Source organism: Plectropomus leopardus, chromosome 10 (assembly GCF_008729295.1).
Source record: "Plectropomus leopardus isolate mb chromosome 10, YSFRI_Pleo_2.0, whole genome shotgun sequence".
NCBI lineage: Eukaryota > Metazoa > Chordata > Actinopteri > Perciformes > Serranidae > Plectropomus > Plectropomus leopardus.
In genome coordinates this window covers 7,861,157-7,878,836 of record NC_056472.1, presented here as the reverse complement: position 1 = coordinate 7,878,836, position 17,680 = coordinate 7,861,157, and the positions used below count along the sequence as shown (strand labels likewise).

The 17,680-nt window shown below is 40.7% G+C and overlaps 1 protein-coding gene across 1 annotated transcript in view; it reads right to left on the bottom strand.

Annotated features, from left to right (window-relative positions):
* The window catches only part of hdac4 (histone deacetylase 4), a 157,275-nt gene that overhangs the window by 82,302 nt on the left and 57,293 nt on the right, over nucleotides 1–17,680 (bottom strand). The window contains exon 3 of the mRNA XM_042494096.1: nucleotides 16,151–16,213. Coding sequence (XP_042350030.1) covers nucleotides 16,151–16,213 — 63 coding nt within the window. The remainder of the gene's footprint in view (nucleotides 1–16,150; nucleotides 16,214–17,680) is intronic.

The window sequence follows — 17,680 nt, the reverse complement described above, 5'->3', positions numbered from 1 at the left end:
CATGATGTTCTACTGCTCCATCTGTGCCCAGAGCGTGCTCTGCACTCTGACAGTGTGGTGCTATAAATAACTGAATGGTATATATGTTCCTACAGCGCTCCTAATCAACACTCCAGCTCCAGAGATGGAAAATGAATTTGAGGCAGCAGATGTTTTAATTGTGGCAGGCTGCCACAAATAAATTAAATGTGTCCTGACTTCCTTACTCTCTCCAATAAAACTTAATCAAGCTATTATCTGAATTTTCCTACCTGATCATATCAGAATCTGAAAATGACATGCTCAAAACTGAACACACACTCAGAAGCTTAAGACTCAGTGTGAGTGAAAAGACATGCTGCAACTTCAGAATGAGTCCACAACAACAAAAACAATGCCAAATTAACTTCAAGGTGACACTCATCGACTCCCTAAAATCATTTACAATATCCCAATTGCTGTATATCTAACATAGCATTTACATGCAGTCAGTCAATAATCAGGTATCTCCCCTTGCAACCACAAATATATTTAGAGACATAGCTACAGATTTCTAACCAAATTATGTCCAAATATTTCCCACAGAGCTGACTGTTACAGTCACACAACCACACAGGTGCTTTCACTTACTCTGACATACTCTGCTCAGACTGAAGATGGGTGGAGCTAAAATGGGAAATATGTGACGTCACCCAATTGTATGAAGTAATGAGAATGATTACGGTGTAATTTCATCCGCCCTACCAGGTAAAACCAAACTAAGAGGAGGGTGGGGAAGCAAATCTGTACACACCCACAAAGGGAAGAAGTTTAATCAGGCAAGAGAGTGAAAACACATGCATAGGTGACTATGAGTGCATTTAAGGTGAGGAGAAAGACTTTTCTATACTTATTAAGTTTTTGTTTCAGGTTAGGTCAGACTGAGAGTATTTTGGACAATACGAGGCACTGCTTAGTCTCCCTTCTTTCTATCCCACTGCTGTCAATCCTTCTTGTTTTACTTATTTAAATTTTTGTCAAGCACATGTACACATGTAAAAACCCTGTTAAAACTAGCCAACATGGAAAAGAAAAACATATCTAACATAGAGATGTGCCCACATGTATCTAAATACCTTTCTTTCATTTCTTATTTTTTTTAAGGGGCTGTATGGGGTACCACAACTGTTCTAGTCGGTGTCTTATTATACATGGTAGATTTCATTCATTTCAGATCCCCAGTTTGGAACAGCAGGCTGGAGTTTTTACACAGAAGCTAAGCAATGTTCTGCTGTGAATGGGGGTCAGCAACAAAACATATTTTATCTGTCTAAAAAAAAAATCAATATTAGTGTAAGTATACAATATATTGAGAGTATTTTAACTGCTTTATCTTTTCATCAGATGATCCGTTTCAACAAGGAAGCTGTTAATGGCTTTTATCTATGCTTCTGTCACAACCAACAAACTCCATTGAGAAAAACAGTCATTTTTGCACACTGAACACAGGAGCTGCTGGTCCACCGCTTTTTCAAGTTTGTTTGTCTTTTTTTGTGACTTCCTTGAATCCTACCTTATCCTTTTAATCACCAAAGTTACACAGTAACACAAATAAACAAAAACAGATAGAGGCAGCTGTAGACCAGCAGGTCCTGAATTAAGCAATGAAAATAAATAAATTAGTGTTTTTCTTAATGGAGTCTAGCTTTGAAGAGAGCGATATTGCGTTTTTTCATTCCTGTTGGAAATCACCGCCTGACATTAAGGTAAAGCCGTAAAATATTCTAAATAATGATTTTTTTGGTGGGACTTCCTTTAGGTGGCTAAAATGCTTTTTTTGCTGATCCCTCCACAGCAGTAGATTGCTTAGCACCCAAGTCAAACTGCAGCCTGACATTTATTGTTTGTAATACACTGTCAATGGATAAGGACCCAATACACCACCACCTCAAAAATGTGTCACTATCTCTTTCAATGAATGTAACTGAGTTGCTTTTAGGCCTACATGGTGTTTAGGAAACCTTTTTACTTCAAAAACCCAACAGCAATCACATTATCTAAGTTCATTTAAACACTGATTTTTTTGCATCTCATGTTATTTGTGTGTGTTTGTGCACGCCGAGTGATCTGCGTCGTGTGTGTTTGCAGGAGCTATTTTTGAAGTTCAGTGTAGAATCCAGGAAGCCAAGTTTTGTTTGATCAGACAACACACCCACACACCTGGCTGCGATAAGGGTCTGTGTTATCAGCTTGTTGTATGGTGTTGACGTCAAAGGCTTAGCTAAGCTTCATGCAGCCATGACACTGATAACAGCAAACGCTACTGAGCCCAAACCACAGTGGCATTAACACACACGCACACAAACACCATTTCATTTTTAGAACGGGGCAGAATCACTGTCGGAGAGAGCAGTGACCAGATTGAAACTGAGCAGAAGAGCACCACATGAACTATGTGGTAAAAATCAATGTATGGACATTAGGTTAGATGGTCAAAGATCAGTGGCGGTGAGCCGGCAGCTTAGCAAACAAAAGCGGGAAACGTGGGCAGCTTTTTGACACTGCTTTTTTGGCCATACAAAAGAGGAGAAAACAAATCCACAAAACTTGTTGCAGGTTACCAGTGCATAGGCATGGGGAGCCTGTTTTGATGGACTGCTTCACGTAAACAATCAAAGATAGTTTGTTTATAAGTATAAAGAGCAGCAAAAAGGTATCATACTCTTATAAATTCTTAAAACTTTTTTCCATGTTGTGTTGTGGCTCAAAATGTTTTAGCTATCTGATGTTTTTTTCTTATCGGACCTAGCATCCAAATATTTATGAATATCAATTTGCTGCCAAAGTGCCCATGTATAGTGATAGAATGAGGAGCGATACTGTGTCCCAAACAAAATCCAAACTTGTTGTATTGTGCTTTGTTTGATGGCAGTGAGCAAGAACAGTAATATTTTCTTTAGACCAGAACATTTAATCAAGAGCACTTCTGCTTTCCAACAGCTAATGAGTAAGAATGCATGATACAGATTTTTTTAAGCACATACCAAAACCAATAATTTCCTGTTTCTAATGGACAATACCTAGAATCAATAACAGATAACAGATAATTTCACAATTTTGTATTTTAAAAAAAAGTTTAAAGTTTTAATTTGTAGATTATGAATACCTGTGGTGAGAAAACAAAGACTAGGTCTGACTCTTCAAACAGTTAAGTACATAAAACTTCCCAAACATTGTTTTTCATTGAGCATTTAGTCTAAGAGTTGGAATTAAAAGCTTTGACATAATCTGTCAAAAGAGACATGTCAAGGGGTTATACACAAGTAACAGGAACAGAAAGTAAAGTCCCTCTGCCGCCTGCGTAAATACAAGGAGACAAACTTACTGCTGCGTGTGTACGAGTACTGCGCCGAGGAAAGAGTTGGTGCGAATCACAATCATCACACCGCGACAGGGCTAACTGTAGCATCACACAGCTAGCGTTACAAAATGGTTAACAATCTGTTTTAAAACAGAATCGAGCCTTTCTGGTGTGAGTTTGTTGGGACCATTTCAAGGCTTTGGCTTGGCTGCGAGCCGCTGTTGTTGTTTTAGCCCGTGCTAATTTTCTGAAAAAGTCCTTCAGTGCTGCGTCTAACCTGTTTTACAGCAGCAGGAAGTTTGCCGATCTGGTGGGGAGTTGTACTGTCAGAGAACTGACTCTCTGCACGGTCGTGTAGTCTTCCTCTGTGACAGATATCCACACTGATGGCAACATACTTGACTCTCTTATTTTTTCAGAGATAAAGAAGATACTTGAAAGAAAATGGGTTCTGTGAGTACCCATGAATCTCCCCTTACAGACAGGCCCATTTTATGCTCGAACCATTCAGTTTTTGCTGTCAAGACAATTTGGTAAAAATTGCTAAACCTTGTCAATACGGACTTCATAACGGTTTTCTAATGCAAAATAACGAAATTGAAAACGCAATTACAAAATGTGATTAATCATGATTACCTCTTGGAATTCTGCAATTATTCACGATTAAAATCATTAATCATGATTAAAATCATTAATCATTTAAGAGCCCTAATAATAACATAAATTTCCCATTATCAACCTACAATTTATATAAAATATATTGCGCAACCCAACCAAGAAGTTAAATCCACAAAGGCCATTTCATATCCACATCATAACTGCATAACTCAGATGAACTAAGTTTTTCACCTGTCCATGTTCACCTCATGACAACCAGCACACGACACAATATTTCTGTGTTCACAGACACTAAATGAAGTACATACAGAACAATTTGCCGGGTCTTGGAGCATGTACGGGACTTAATGAGTTGTGCACCTTATATGAAAATAACGTATGACTAAAAGCATGTGTATGAAAGAGTATATGCAGGGCGGTGTGAGGCATAAAGATAAGGCAATGAATGTCTATGTGAAGAGGGCTTGTGCAGTTATTTGCAACAGCCAGCGAAAGAACCAGACAAGGCCATAAGTGAGCATATCCGAGATAAATAGCTCGTGTAGCTATGTGCATCAGAGTCAGCGTGCGCGTGTGCGTTAAATAATGCATGTAGCATAATGATTGCAAGGCATGCTGAAATACACAGTGTGGCAGCCAGGCAGACAGGACTGATGAATAAGTAATGGATGGCGTCCGCCTCGTAATGTACACACGTGCGCACACACACAAACACACACACACACACACACACACACACACACACACACACGCATGCAAACCATAACCACAAGCTGGTTCATGCTCAGGAGAGAGAAAGAAAATAGCAACTCTTATTTTTGTATCTTCTTCTGCGCATCTTCCCCCTCCTCTCCACAGTGACAGGGGGGGCAGTGGGAGGAGGGATGCTTTTTTCATCCGTCTCCCCTGAGAAGCCAGACCCGACTCCAAATATGTGAGATACTGTGTCGTTTATTATTGATTTAGGTTATTTATAATACACACTCTCTGTGCAACCCCCCTTTACATCTCTTTCTGTGTCTGCCTCCTGTCTCATTCATTAGTATCTCTGGGATTCTCAAAATACAGATACTAAATCTAGAAAGTATTTCTATCAAAAACAATCACCAAACTCTAAAATAACCCTCTTCCAATACCTTTATTTGTCAAATAAAACCAGATTTACGGGATGCAGTGAATTTCTAATGACAGTCAGAACATGCTCAGAATATGAGAGCCCACGTTTCAGTCCCCTCTTATGTCCTCATTTATTACTGCTATAAAACACAGCCGAAGTGTAAAGAAAGTGTTATCCTGTGCCAAAATCTTGTACTCCCTCCCTCGTGTATTCTGCCACTTCTTTTACTTAGCCAACACATGGCAACAGACTTGAGGTTATTAAAAAATATTTTAAAAGGCTTAACAGATCAGCACAAGTACAGAGTCCTGAGCTATCAGCTATGTTATCGGTCAGCGTTTTCATCTGTCTTTGGCCTGTTCTTGCACGGCTAACAAATGCTCTCACTTCTTTTAAATATACCCCAAAAAAAAAAAATTATGAGCAGAGCAGACTCATAATTAATAGGTAAAATAGGTTTATTGTCCTATTAAAAGCTGGGCAACATTTAAATAACTTATACTGATTTTTTGTTATTGCTTCTGTACAAGATGCCCCCAGTCAGGATTTACAAGCATGAACACCTGTAAACACAAGCCCAAAAAAAACATAAGAATATGTACTGTACTGTATTGGTTGAATTTTAAATGACGAAGTGCACAATTCATGTCTGTTTGTGCCAGTCTACTGTGAACTGTACATCACCTTTATATGAAAAAGCATGTTTTAGCCATAAACCTGTGACAACAGTACATTATGTCATCCCTAGAAGCAATCTGTTGTCCCACTGGGCCGCAGACTCTTTGTTTATTGGTAAAGTTATATATTATATTAGATATTATGATAAATACAGTGAAACAATTTCCCTGCCAGTAGAGTTGTTGCAACTCTATCACTAGAGCTATCACTTTACAATCTCTGATTCTATTAGACCGATATTTTAGTCTGTGACTCCTTAAAACAAAAGAGACCACTTGTTAGTGTTTGCTTTGGGTTAACTGTATCAGATGATCAGTGTTGGCAATGTTGCAAATAAATGGTAATGATTGTTTTGTGGCAAAAGTGGTTAAACAGAATTTTTAAAGTTGCGGGAGTATTTAAAATAATGATCACCCCATCTGTCTTTTTAAGTCTACAAATAGGGGTCCTGAACTCAGCAAGCACACAGGTGTAGACCAGAACAGCGCTGAGACCCGACAGAGGAAGTGGTGTTGTTGGTTGTGGTTTGAACGTGATCCAATCCTCGGTCTGACCCAAATATAAGACGTGCTCTATTACTGCACCCAGGTGTGCTTTTCATACTGAGATGTGGATAAGTGAAATCAGCAGTGACTAGTGGGACAGTGAATCAAGGTCTGACTTGGTCTGGTAACCAGTAAGTTGTTATCATGCTATTTAGAGAGAGAGGACACTCTACAGGACTTTCTTGTGTTTACTTTCAGAAACATCCAACCAGGGAGCAAGGTGAACCTTTGTGAGTTATGCATTTTTGTTCACTTGAAATTTCTGTCTATTTACAAACGAAGCAAACCTCGGGGATAATGTGAAAGGTTTACCAACTACACTTATAAACTGTGGGTTGAAAAATGCCATCCATCCATCGCTGTCTTAGAAATATAACAAAAGCCAAAGAACGAAAGTATACAGCTACATACATACCCCTTTCATTTGATCTGTTTCATACCTGTCTGAAAAGTTATTTGCTGCTTAATGCTACTGTACAAGCCTACATGTGAGCGCAAGCACACACACACACACATACAGGAATTCACACAATCCTCTGATCAAGCATGTTGCCACTCTGATCTAGTTGAGGTAACACGCTAACTTAGGAAGACCTCAAAATATCAAGGCACCAAAACAGCTTCTCAAAACCCAGACGAGCTATGAAGAGGAGATGTGGCTGCCGTGGGGGAGCTCCGTTCATTCATATTTTACACCCCTCTCCTTCCGTCTCAATGGTAATGCCTTCGCAGTCTGTGTCGAGTTTGCAGCAGACAGAGAGCCATTAGCCATGCTAAACTGAACTTATGAGAGATGTCAGCTTGCCACACTGCTGCCTGTGCACTTTAAATCACATGGGTCACACGAATGCCCCTGTGCACTAAAGCTAGACCTACAAACTCTTTATGTACAGTGGAGATGATAGCAACCTGCCTAACCTGCCTTGGAAATATAAAGAGACAAGCCAGCAGTAAAGACAATTGGATATACACAGAGGACAACATCAAAAACAAAGATGAGTGTAGGTATAAGTCATGAGAAAAGATTCATACAGTGAAATAATACTTGGATTTTGGCTTTTATGAAACTGCTTTCATTATGCAAAGCCCTGTGTTTGATGGCATATCTACCTGTGGAGGCTTGTTTATCATGATTATGAGTAATTGAAGAGGAGTCAGTCTATTCTTGAACTTATTTTTCCAGTTATGCAAACGCCCAAGTCTCCTCTCAATTACTTCTTGCACGTCCACCCCACTTAGAAAACTGGTCCGAACGATTGCAGAAAGCAAACCATGGTCTATTTCTTCTTTTAAAAGAGCTTGTGGTAAAACACAGTCTACCACTGGCTGCCATGCTATAGCCATTAGGCTGTAATGAACTCCTCTTCCCGGACAGGGGAGGGCCAACCACTGGTCATGGTGGTGTTGCTGGCCAGAGGCTAGCAGAACCCCCTTGCGAGCGCAAAGCAAAGGTCTGAACCCTGGAGTGGTCATCCATAATAGATAGCTTCCAGAGAACTCCTCTGGATTCATATGGTCCAGCTATGGCTTTTAAAAGCCTTTACAAAACAGACCTCTGCATTAACAAGCGAGTTTAAGAGGAAGGGAAAGGGCAAATCATGGCCGGAGTTAAATGAGCATCATATCCATCTGTCTATCTTTACATCTGAGCATAAACAGACACACAGTAAATTTACAAACTGTACAACTTAGGGATACTGTGCTTTAAACATATAACCTTTTTGGTTAGCAACTAGTTTCATTTTAGCACTTCACAGAACAGTAATCCTCCCATATAAAATAGAGATGGATATTTGGACTGAAATAAAGATTCACAGCAGTCAGTTAAATCATCTGTTGAGCTTAAGATCATGTTTTCATGGCTTTCTGGGTTCAACTTAGTTGAATTTTGCAACATTTCCCTTTACCTGAGCAGGGAACCAACTCTGTAACTACCTGCACTCCCTGAAGAAATTTTAGCAAATTTTGGGGAAAACAGAAAAGTGGTTACAGAAAGAAGCAGACAGGAGGGAATACAATATATGTCTGAAGTATACGTACAGAATGTCAAAGGCGAAAACAGGTTAATAAAATAAAGATAGAAGCTACAACCTCCTGATCACAGTGTAAAAGTAACCCATCACATCACCTGGGGAACGAGACGATAGACAGTGAAATTAACGATAAACCTTGCTGACATTCAGCCAGCTGTGTGTCATTTCAGTGTTTGCAGATAAACGGTATTTGGCCATTTTCAGAAAATCTGAAATGATTGCATCAAAGTTCATGGAGCACAGCCATGTAGATGTCAGACCCTTGTTGGAGCTAGTCGATGCTGCGCTATAACTGACCAGTCTGCATTTGTGGGCCGGGATTTTGCAAAGGGTCAATTACAAAGCCCCTGGACAGTGTTGACCTTTGCAGGAACTGAGACCCGGGGGAGTCCAGAATGGACAGCACTATCATGTTAGCTGTGTTATCTTATGATTTGGTAGCAACCATGCACACAAGTCATCAATATGTCAACAAACCCCACATTTATTTCCTGAGGACATGCAAATAAATGCTCCTGGGCCATTTTCTGGTGCCACCAGACACATGAAAATTTATTTTCTAAATGCAGAACTGTTTGGTATAATTTTTGCTCATCCTATTATTTTGGGGTTGCTGCCATTGGTCTCTGAATCTGAAAATGTGACAACATTTGGTAACTTGGACTGATTAAAATAGCTAAGCTTTGATAGGTAAATACACAAAGACAAACTCAAAATAATGGAAACATTTTTGTTAAGTATACAAATTCCTTATTTGTCTCTGTCCTTTGTCTTCTCATCTGTACTGTTTCTGAGCAAAACTTGACAATCTTTGTCAAGCGATTTTGTCTTTATTCAAACACAAGCTCAATCTCCAGACATCTAGGTCTTGGAAAGCCGAGCCAGCCAGCCAACAAGGCAAAAACATGCCAGGCCGTATGCAAAATTTATGACATGATAACATGGTAAAATCTTTTTTTCCTCTACAACATCCACATAAACACAAACTCTCTCTCACATAGTCCACCCTGCTCTAGCTGTCAGGATAATGGCACTGATGCAGACAAAGTAGGTTAAGGCATTGCCTGTTCTGCTGGAAGACAAAAACAAGTCTGGCTCTGAGCGCTCTGCCATACTTTGATAGACCCAAAATGTGAAGAGTGTGCATGTGTGTGTATGTGTCTTTAACAGGGTTGACATGAAGGCCACAACCTCAGGCTATGTCTGTAGATATTATTAGGCCCTGGTGCACCGTTTTGTATACCCTGTATAACTTCAATCTCTCTTTCAGGATCAAACCTACTTTCACCTCAGCTCTCAAACGGCTTTAGGTTTGCTTTAGCATGCTTCCTTAAACAACTGTGAAAAAAACTATTTTAAAAAGCTTAAAGTGTGGGCCACAAGTTGAAACATTACAAAATTACCTCAACTTGTCTTCTCAAATTCAGACAACTTAAAATTTGAAGTCAGCCTGAAACTTACCTCTTTATGTTTAAACAAATAGTCTCTTTTTTATTGTTTCAATTCATTGCACCTATTTTGGTGTTCAGCTTCCATTTTATTACAAAAGTGGGTACAATTTTCCTAAACAGTTTGGTGAAACAACAGATTCAAGGAGATTAGATGAAGCAAAGTGAATCAGATTATATTTCAGTTCATCAGAAGTTCAAAAAACATTTGGAAACATCCCTTGGGCAATGACTTTGACATGGCTGTTAGTGTGTGTGTTCATGTGTGTGTGAGCCTGATAGTGGCTGAGCAGAAAAATAAGCAGCTGCCCAACGACTGCTGCCTACACCAAACTGGCGCCAGGCAGGGGAATCCATGCCAGGTCAGGGAGTGCGTGGGGATGGTAGAAGGGCTTTGGGGGCCCATCTGGGGAACTGGCACTGGGGCCCAAAGCCCGTGTGGGCTCCCTGGTGAGCGCGTGTATACAAAACAGGTTGTCTTTCATTAGGAAAAGTGGCAAGTTAAGCAGGTGCTGATTGAGCCTGTCACTGGGACTAAAATGACTGCAAGGTTACAGGGTTTGGGATCTTGAATTACAGCTGATAAAAGGGGAAATAATGTTCATGTTTCATTTAACCTACATTCAAATACAAAAACTTGTTGCACCTTTAAAGCGGACTAAGTGATTTTTTTTCTTTTCTGAATTGAACTAGGATTCAAAATAACTTATGTTTTGACTCACCACAGATTGTACTCTTACTGCGGTAAAGTCTCTCTTCCCCATGAGATTTTAAGCATCAACTGCAGCAAAAGCAAAAGCAAAAGCAAACGCAAAAAAAAAAAAAAAAAAAAAAAAAAAAAAGTGGGGTTGAGAGATTGTGAACAAAAAAAAGAAGCAGATGACAAGCAGGAGAAAATGAGGTCGCTGCAGATCAAACGGCCTGCCTACCAAATGCCCAAAATCACTGTGTCGGGGCATGTTGCTTTACATTAACAGAGAAAACACACAAATTTACAATGTCGGGATTAAGGTCAAGCATGAAGTCACACATGCACAAACACACACGGCTGCAAAGCCCCCATGTTCCACTGAGCGGGGGGCGGGGGGGGCAGCGGGGGTCTGGCCGGCAGACAAGAGTCTCTGAGCGGTCATGGTGACCTACAGACAGGGTGTCCTCTGGAACACACCTCTCTCGCTGTCTCTGGCTTCTCGACACTAATCCTGTCGCCTTTCAATTGCTTTTCCGCTCTCTTTATGTGTATTCCATCTGTTATCTACAAATTCACATTTCATACACCGAATCAGAATAAATGGAGATATAAAGCAAGAGGGAAACAGAAGTGAGAGTGAAATCACAGTTCTGTCTTCTGAAAAGTCGTTGACTGTTGATCACTTCCTATAAATTTACCATGTGGCAACCTCCAGGGCTGAAAAAAATGGCAGTTCTTTTGAACAGCCACTTGAGGCAGGCTCCAAAAGCCTGTAAATCCCCAAAGACCCTCATGCTAAAGTGCCCAATTTTTACAGCAGAAATAAACATGTTTACAGCCTGATACAAAAAACAGTTCTTGTCTCCATAGCTAATTTACCTATTTCTGACAAATGCACAGGGGTGAATGTTCACATAATTCACCCTTTTACATGTTCTTAAGGCTTAAAGTTACGCATATGTGAGGGTGGGCGGCTCTGACTGCTTGGATGTCTGCTGACAGTATCCTCGGCTTCTCAGTCAGATCCTAATTAACCTAATCAACCAATAATATGGTAGAAACTTCAGTAAAGAAGAACTTCACCTCTGAAAATATGATCTTTTTTAAAAACGGGGCCGTCTATGCTGTAGAAAGACGCAAATGCTTTTGAAATTGGTGCTATATGACCAGAGACAACAAAAAAAAGGGCTGTAGGATTTGCTAAGGCTTAAGAGGTAGAAAATCTACAACTACCAGAATGCACAGCGCCGTACCATAAACACTCGCGCTGGTGAGTGACGTAATGCCACGTCGTCATCACATCACAATGGCGGCCAGCTGGTAATAAACAATCTCATATTACAGTAAACAGAATGCTAAAACATGTTCCTGAAAAGATTTGAGTTGAGGGATAGGCAACTTAGTGGCAAAATCTTTGATTAGTGCTGTTTAGTTTTCTTTTCTGGTTCTCTGTTTGCAAAGTGGAGGAAGCAGTATGGTGTCCACTTCCTGTTCCCAAACTCTCAAGATTACAGCCAAACAGTGCACTAAAAAAACACTGTTTCAGAACCAATTTTAGGTGAGAAATCGGCAACATAGTAACATAATTTTGGTTCATATTTGACTAGCAATGCACAGTTTTATCTTCTAATGGATTTGGTCTGAGTTTGAGAGGGAGAGGGCGGCGAGTTACTCTCTTGATCCACCTCTACACTCTTTGTGTCTGTGGTCGCAGCATGGATTGTGGGCAACACGACAATACAATGCGAAAGTAGAATCAGCGGTTCGAGCCACAGAGCCAGCCAAAATGGATTTTAGCGTCGAAGACTTTCCACAAGCATAGCATGAAGTTTATCATACTCAAGTGGTCTTTCCAGTGAACTGACCTCCATTCTTCATGCTATCGTGTCAATATGAACCAGAATTGTTGAAGTCATGTCAAAAAGAAAAAAAAGAAAAGAAATCAAGCTATCCTAAAAGCAACCCTAATTTTTTTTTTAGAAAGATGCACCTAATAAAGTGGACACAGAGTGTATATCCAGCTTAAGATTCAGACTGAATTGTAAAATCAGAGGCCAAGTGTGCACAGAAATAGAATTCACATGCAGAGAAATGAGTGAGGAGACTGGAGTCAAGTGTAAAAGAGTGGCGGGGTGGTGATTTGTGTGTGAGTGTGAGAGAGCAATGGAGATGGAGAAGGCGAGAATGAATTTGGCGTCGTCCAAAAATATGTTTCTCTCCACTATTTTTGCGACTTCCTTTCCAGAGTTTTGAAATGGTAATGAGTCTGCTGGTATTTGCATAATGTGCCTTTCCTCATCCCTCTTTTTCTACTCATCCAGGGGCCCTCTTCTCCACAAATTGCTATGTCTCTCTCTTTTACCATCTCCATCTCCCCCCACCCACCATCCATTCATTGCATTTATTTTACCTACACCTCCCTCTCTCTCAGGTTCTTAAGTGCTCATAGATAATTGACAAGTCCACATAAAGATGCGCTGTTCAGTCAGAAAACAGAAGCCAGCCAATAGGTCTGCCACTTCCTGTGCGAACAGCTCTTCATCCTTCTTTACCCAACTTGCTCGCCGCCTCACATTCTGCTAAGCCTTAATATCAGCGCCGTGCAGACACAAAATGGACATGTGCACAAAGCATTAAGGCTAAAAAAAAAAACTAAAAAAGACAACTGTCACGTTTTCTTGACGATTACCAATAGTGCACACCAGGCCCCCCCTGATGAAAGGAGCCATAACGAAGTCCTTCTGTGAGCTACAAAAACCACTTCTGGTCTACATTATCTGTCACTTGTGCTTTGCTCCTCTTTTTTCCCATCCTCCCTCCCAATTTGTCTTCCTCTCTCTACCCCCTCCTCCTCCTTCCTCATCACTTCTCTCACCTTCCCCTCCCTCCTCCTCACTCCCTGCAGTGTCTGTGCTCTGACAGTTATGTGTGAGTGGAGCGTGGGCTGCTGCTAATTTGTGCAGAGTGGGAGAAAGCTGTTTTGGCTTGGGGAGAAAAGAGCCGAGTTTAGGCTTTATGCTGGGATGGACGGACAGACATGGCACACAAACACACATACTTTTACACACACACATCAATGCATGTTAGTCTAGTCTTTCATTTTTCTCGCGCTCTCTTTAACGTCACGTGTGCATTCACAGATATAGATGCTGAAACACACGTTCACATCGAGGTGTGGAAGTGATTTTGAAAGGTGATGACTTCTGTTCCTTTTACAGTAGCGACCTCCTCCTGTGCACTATTTAGTCATCCTGCTTAATATGCACCCAAATCTGTCTCCGTCTTCCTCGTCGTCCTCCTCCACCTTCTTTTCCTCCTTCAAATTTCTAAATGACTCATTCACTCTGATTGATCGCCTCATTCCACTTTTTAACCCCAAACTTATCAAAAAGGCACACATACACACACAAGCACACGGACTGGGGACGTTGAGGTCACCAGCGCCGGCTGCCGCTTTTGCCGTCTCATTAGGTTCAGCGTTGAGATGGACTTCACAGCAAAGGACAAACACACAGGAGCCCACAGGAAGTGTTACTGTTGCTCTTGGCACCCAGTTAATTAATTCTAACACATCTCATGAATGTGTTAATAGAGCATTGTACTGTTCTTATTCCAATAAAATGCTGTTGTCCTTTTTTTGGCAGGCATCTCAACAGTTAGTTATTATTAGGGCTGCACCAAACTCTGAATTTTTAAAGTCTAATTTGATTCAGCGGTCCAGTCCTGTGATGTGACTGTAAGTGCACAGCGACCGGTGGATTGAACTGAGCACCTGACCTACTAGACCTCAACCTGGACGCTTGAGCTTCGTGGCACGTGGTGGTAATGTGTCTGCAGTTTCTGCCGGAATTTGAAAGTGCAAAAAATACTCAGAAAAAAAAGTGTAATGCCATTTTTCCATATGGTTGGAATTAATTTAATGACATTGACATTTAAACAACAGTGGGCAGAGAACAAATGCTTGGAAGTAATTTAAAAACTTTGTGTTAATTTCCAAAGGAAAGAAACAACTACTGAAATACATTCAGAAGACTCAGTTATATACAGTAGTAAAAAATACTTATAATGCAGTATTTGTCTTAACTAAAGTGATTATGAAATCTGTTTTCGAAATGCCAGTTGCATTGACAATGAATTAACAGTTCGTACAGGGGAGAAGGAGCGCGTATGACTGGGTTAGGGATGTCAACAGTCAACCGGTAATCAATTAACCACAGGGAATATGTCTGACTGCTTACGCATGTTGGCCTATAGGTTGATTTTACCGCTCTTCATGTTAGTAGTAGTACTCGCACTATGCTGTACCACAGTACCACGACAAAGCTATAAGGTGGTTAGTCAGCACTGTCTGAACTACGCAACTCCTGGGTCAAGTGGAGGATAGCTAGCATTGTCATTAATTCAGAGATTACCGCCTGTGACGCCATCCCAACGAATTTAGGGTTGCTGCGGAAACATGGTGCCCACCGTCTCACCACCAGAGACTCAGTCTGTCTTTGTTATACGAAGTTAAGTTTCAGTTTTACATCTTGCCTCACTCACCCACACATTCTTTTGCTCTCTCACTCTGTGCTAAGGGACTTAGTTAAATGACTTGTAAATGTCAATATCATTAAGTTAATATCTCTCTTTATTAGAGATGCCTAATCACCAAAAGCAGGTGTTTAAGCAGCATTCAACCCAGATCTACATGGGGTACAAGTGTGTAAATGTACAAGTTTTTTGTCATAATAAAATGCTGGTAGTAAAATGCTCTTCTATCTGTGCTTCAAAGCTTTCAGGAAGAATTTAAAGGTGACTATTGAACCCAGTCTAAAAAAAACAACAAAAACACTGTCATCAGTTTCAGTATTCATGACTTTTTTTCTACATTTCTGAAAAGCTGACCCCAAAAAGGTTAAGCTCAAATATAATGTGACATTAAAAGACTCCAAATCAGATATAATTCCACACGTCCTGCAAAAGAGTATATGTGTGTATATGTCTGCGTGCAGTTACATGTGTCACTACTGAAGGGAAGCGAAACATGCTATTACCAGGCTAAAGCTCCTGGTCCTGGCAACCATATCAGTGACATCACTGCTGCATCAGCATTTCCTACCCGCCACATGGGACAAACATACCGCTTGTGGGCTGATGACATGCTGATGTGGCGTGATCATCCCACGTTCCTGTCAACAAGAGCGTGAAGTCCCAACAAAATGTCCCGTTTCACGTGCACTTTCTCGTACACGCACGTGTGCCCTGGCATGTGCGGTGCAAATTCTAAAAGGAGCCGGCCACTGAATAATACATCGCCGTGTACTAAAAACAATGTGCGACGTCAGCTGGTGGAAAAGATTATACGCTCAGGAGTAAATGATAAGTTTCCTCGTAAACAGACACTGACAGAGTGTATTCTTGAGCCATACATTAGCCAGCTAAGGCAACCGCGATATATCACCAAATCCCCAATTTGAGCATTGATGTTCTGTAATGACCCATTGTGCATCACACAACAGTAAGCCCAAAGACGTGACTGCATCAATCACTCAGCAATAAGTGAGCGTATCTCTGAGCGCTTTGAACAGGGAAGCACCAGAGTTTAGTGCTGGTATAAATACCTGACAGAAACGAGGAAAACTGTTCTAATCTGTTTTTTTCTGCTTTGACACAGTCCAAATGAAATTCACAGACAGACAGACACACTTATATTTCCTACCAAAATGGTTCAGTGAAGCTGGTTTAAGGAGTTCCACAGGCTGCTCGTTGCTGGTCAAGCCACCTGTCAGAGAAAAGGAAAAGAAAGCTTAAATGTGATGCTTAACAGATGAATAGATTCAAATCATTAACATCTGTCCCTCAAAGAGAAATATGGACAACTGGACATGGATATGGAGAAACCAATAGAATGAAAAGAATTAAGAAACGAGAGAAAACAGACCATTAACAGAGAGAATAAAGCAGATGTGTTCAATAATATGACATCTTTTCAACACAATCGGACATTGAAAGCGAGAAACAGCCAACAGTGGAGTGCTCACATATTAAAAGCCAGTTTTCCCAACAAATCCAACCAGGGGGGCTCATTTTAAAATAATTCTCAATTATGTCTTGAGAATGCAGTATTGATTCACCGAGTGGATGCAAACACCCTAAAACATGCTTAAAGCTGAGAGTCAGCACCTCACAGTTGTCCTTTTCATTTCAAATCCAATGTGATGGAGTGCAGCCAACACAATGAAAAATACATCAGTATCCTGATACTGAAATGCACACACACACCAGACTATTATTAGGCTGCTGATTTGAACTGAAGGAAGTCGCTTATATACATTTGAGAGCGTTTCCCAGGAGACCATCATTTGGACGTTTTTTTGTAACACTACCGGGCAACAGACAGTCATTGAACCACCTTTCTCCTGCCCTCTGGTCTTTAGTTCAATCTCTTTTGTTGAAAGAGTCTGCACTTATACAAACTTGTTGCCACATTTCTGCTCCCACCTGCACAAAGTGATGTAATCGCTCAGCCTACATCCGTTTATCCTTAAGATTGGCAGCTGGTGCGGATGGTGGGGTCACTAATCCTGCAATTATCACCACTTTCACGAAGCAGACTTTCTTCCAGTCACGTATTTCAAACTGCCTATACTCGGTGGGTGTCAGCGCAGACACAGCAGGCTGCATTCAGAGTTCAGATAAGAATGTGTGCTAGACAAGCAAATATTGTTTAAAGCCTGAAACAGATAAACAACTTTCTCAAAGACTGCAACGCTTTTAAAACAAAAGTGACTGCAAGCAGTGCAATCATCAGTAATCTCCATCGCCATCATCCCTGAACCAGTAGAGACAGACACGGGGAAAGAAAACTTAATAGTGCGGTAGATAGGAAAATGTGAGGGGAGACCATGTGCTGTGTCACACATGAACGAGCAGCAGCACATGACATACCCACAACACTATGAATTTTGTTTTTCTGGGTTGCTAGGCGCTATTTTCAGCCCTAGCAGACTGCTCCATGATTAATACATGACGGAGGGAGGGGCTGAATTAAATATTCATATCTTACACACAAACACATCAAATCCATATCCTTGAATTTTATATTCTGGGCAAATACCGTGCCCTTTGTTTCCTTAAGAAAAGTAAATGCTAACACATAAAATAAATCCTTATCTGCAAACAGAAAGGGAAGACAGACACTTTTTCTAGAGGAAAAGAAAGGTTTAGTGATGATAGAGTAATGCATGAA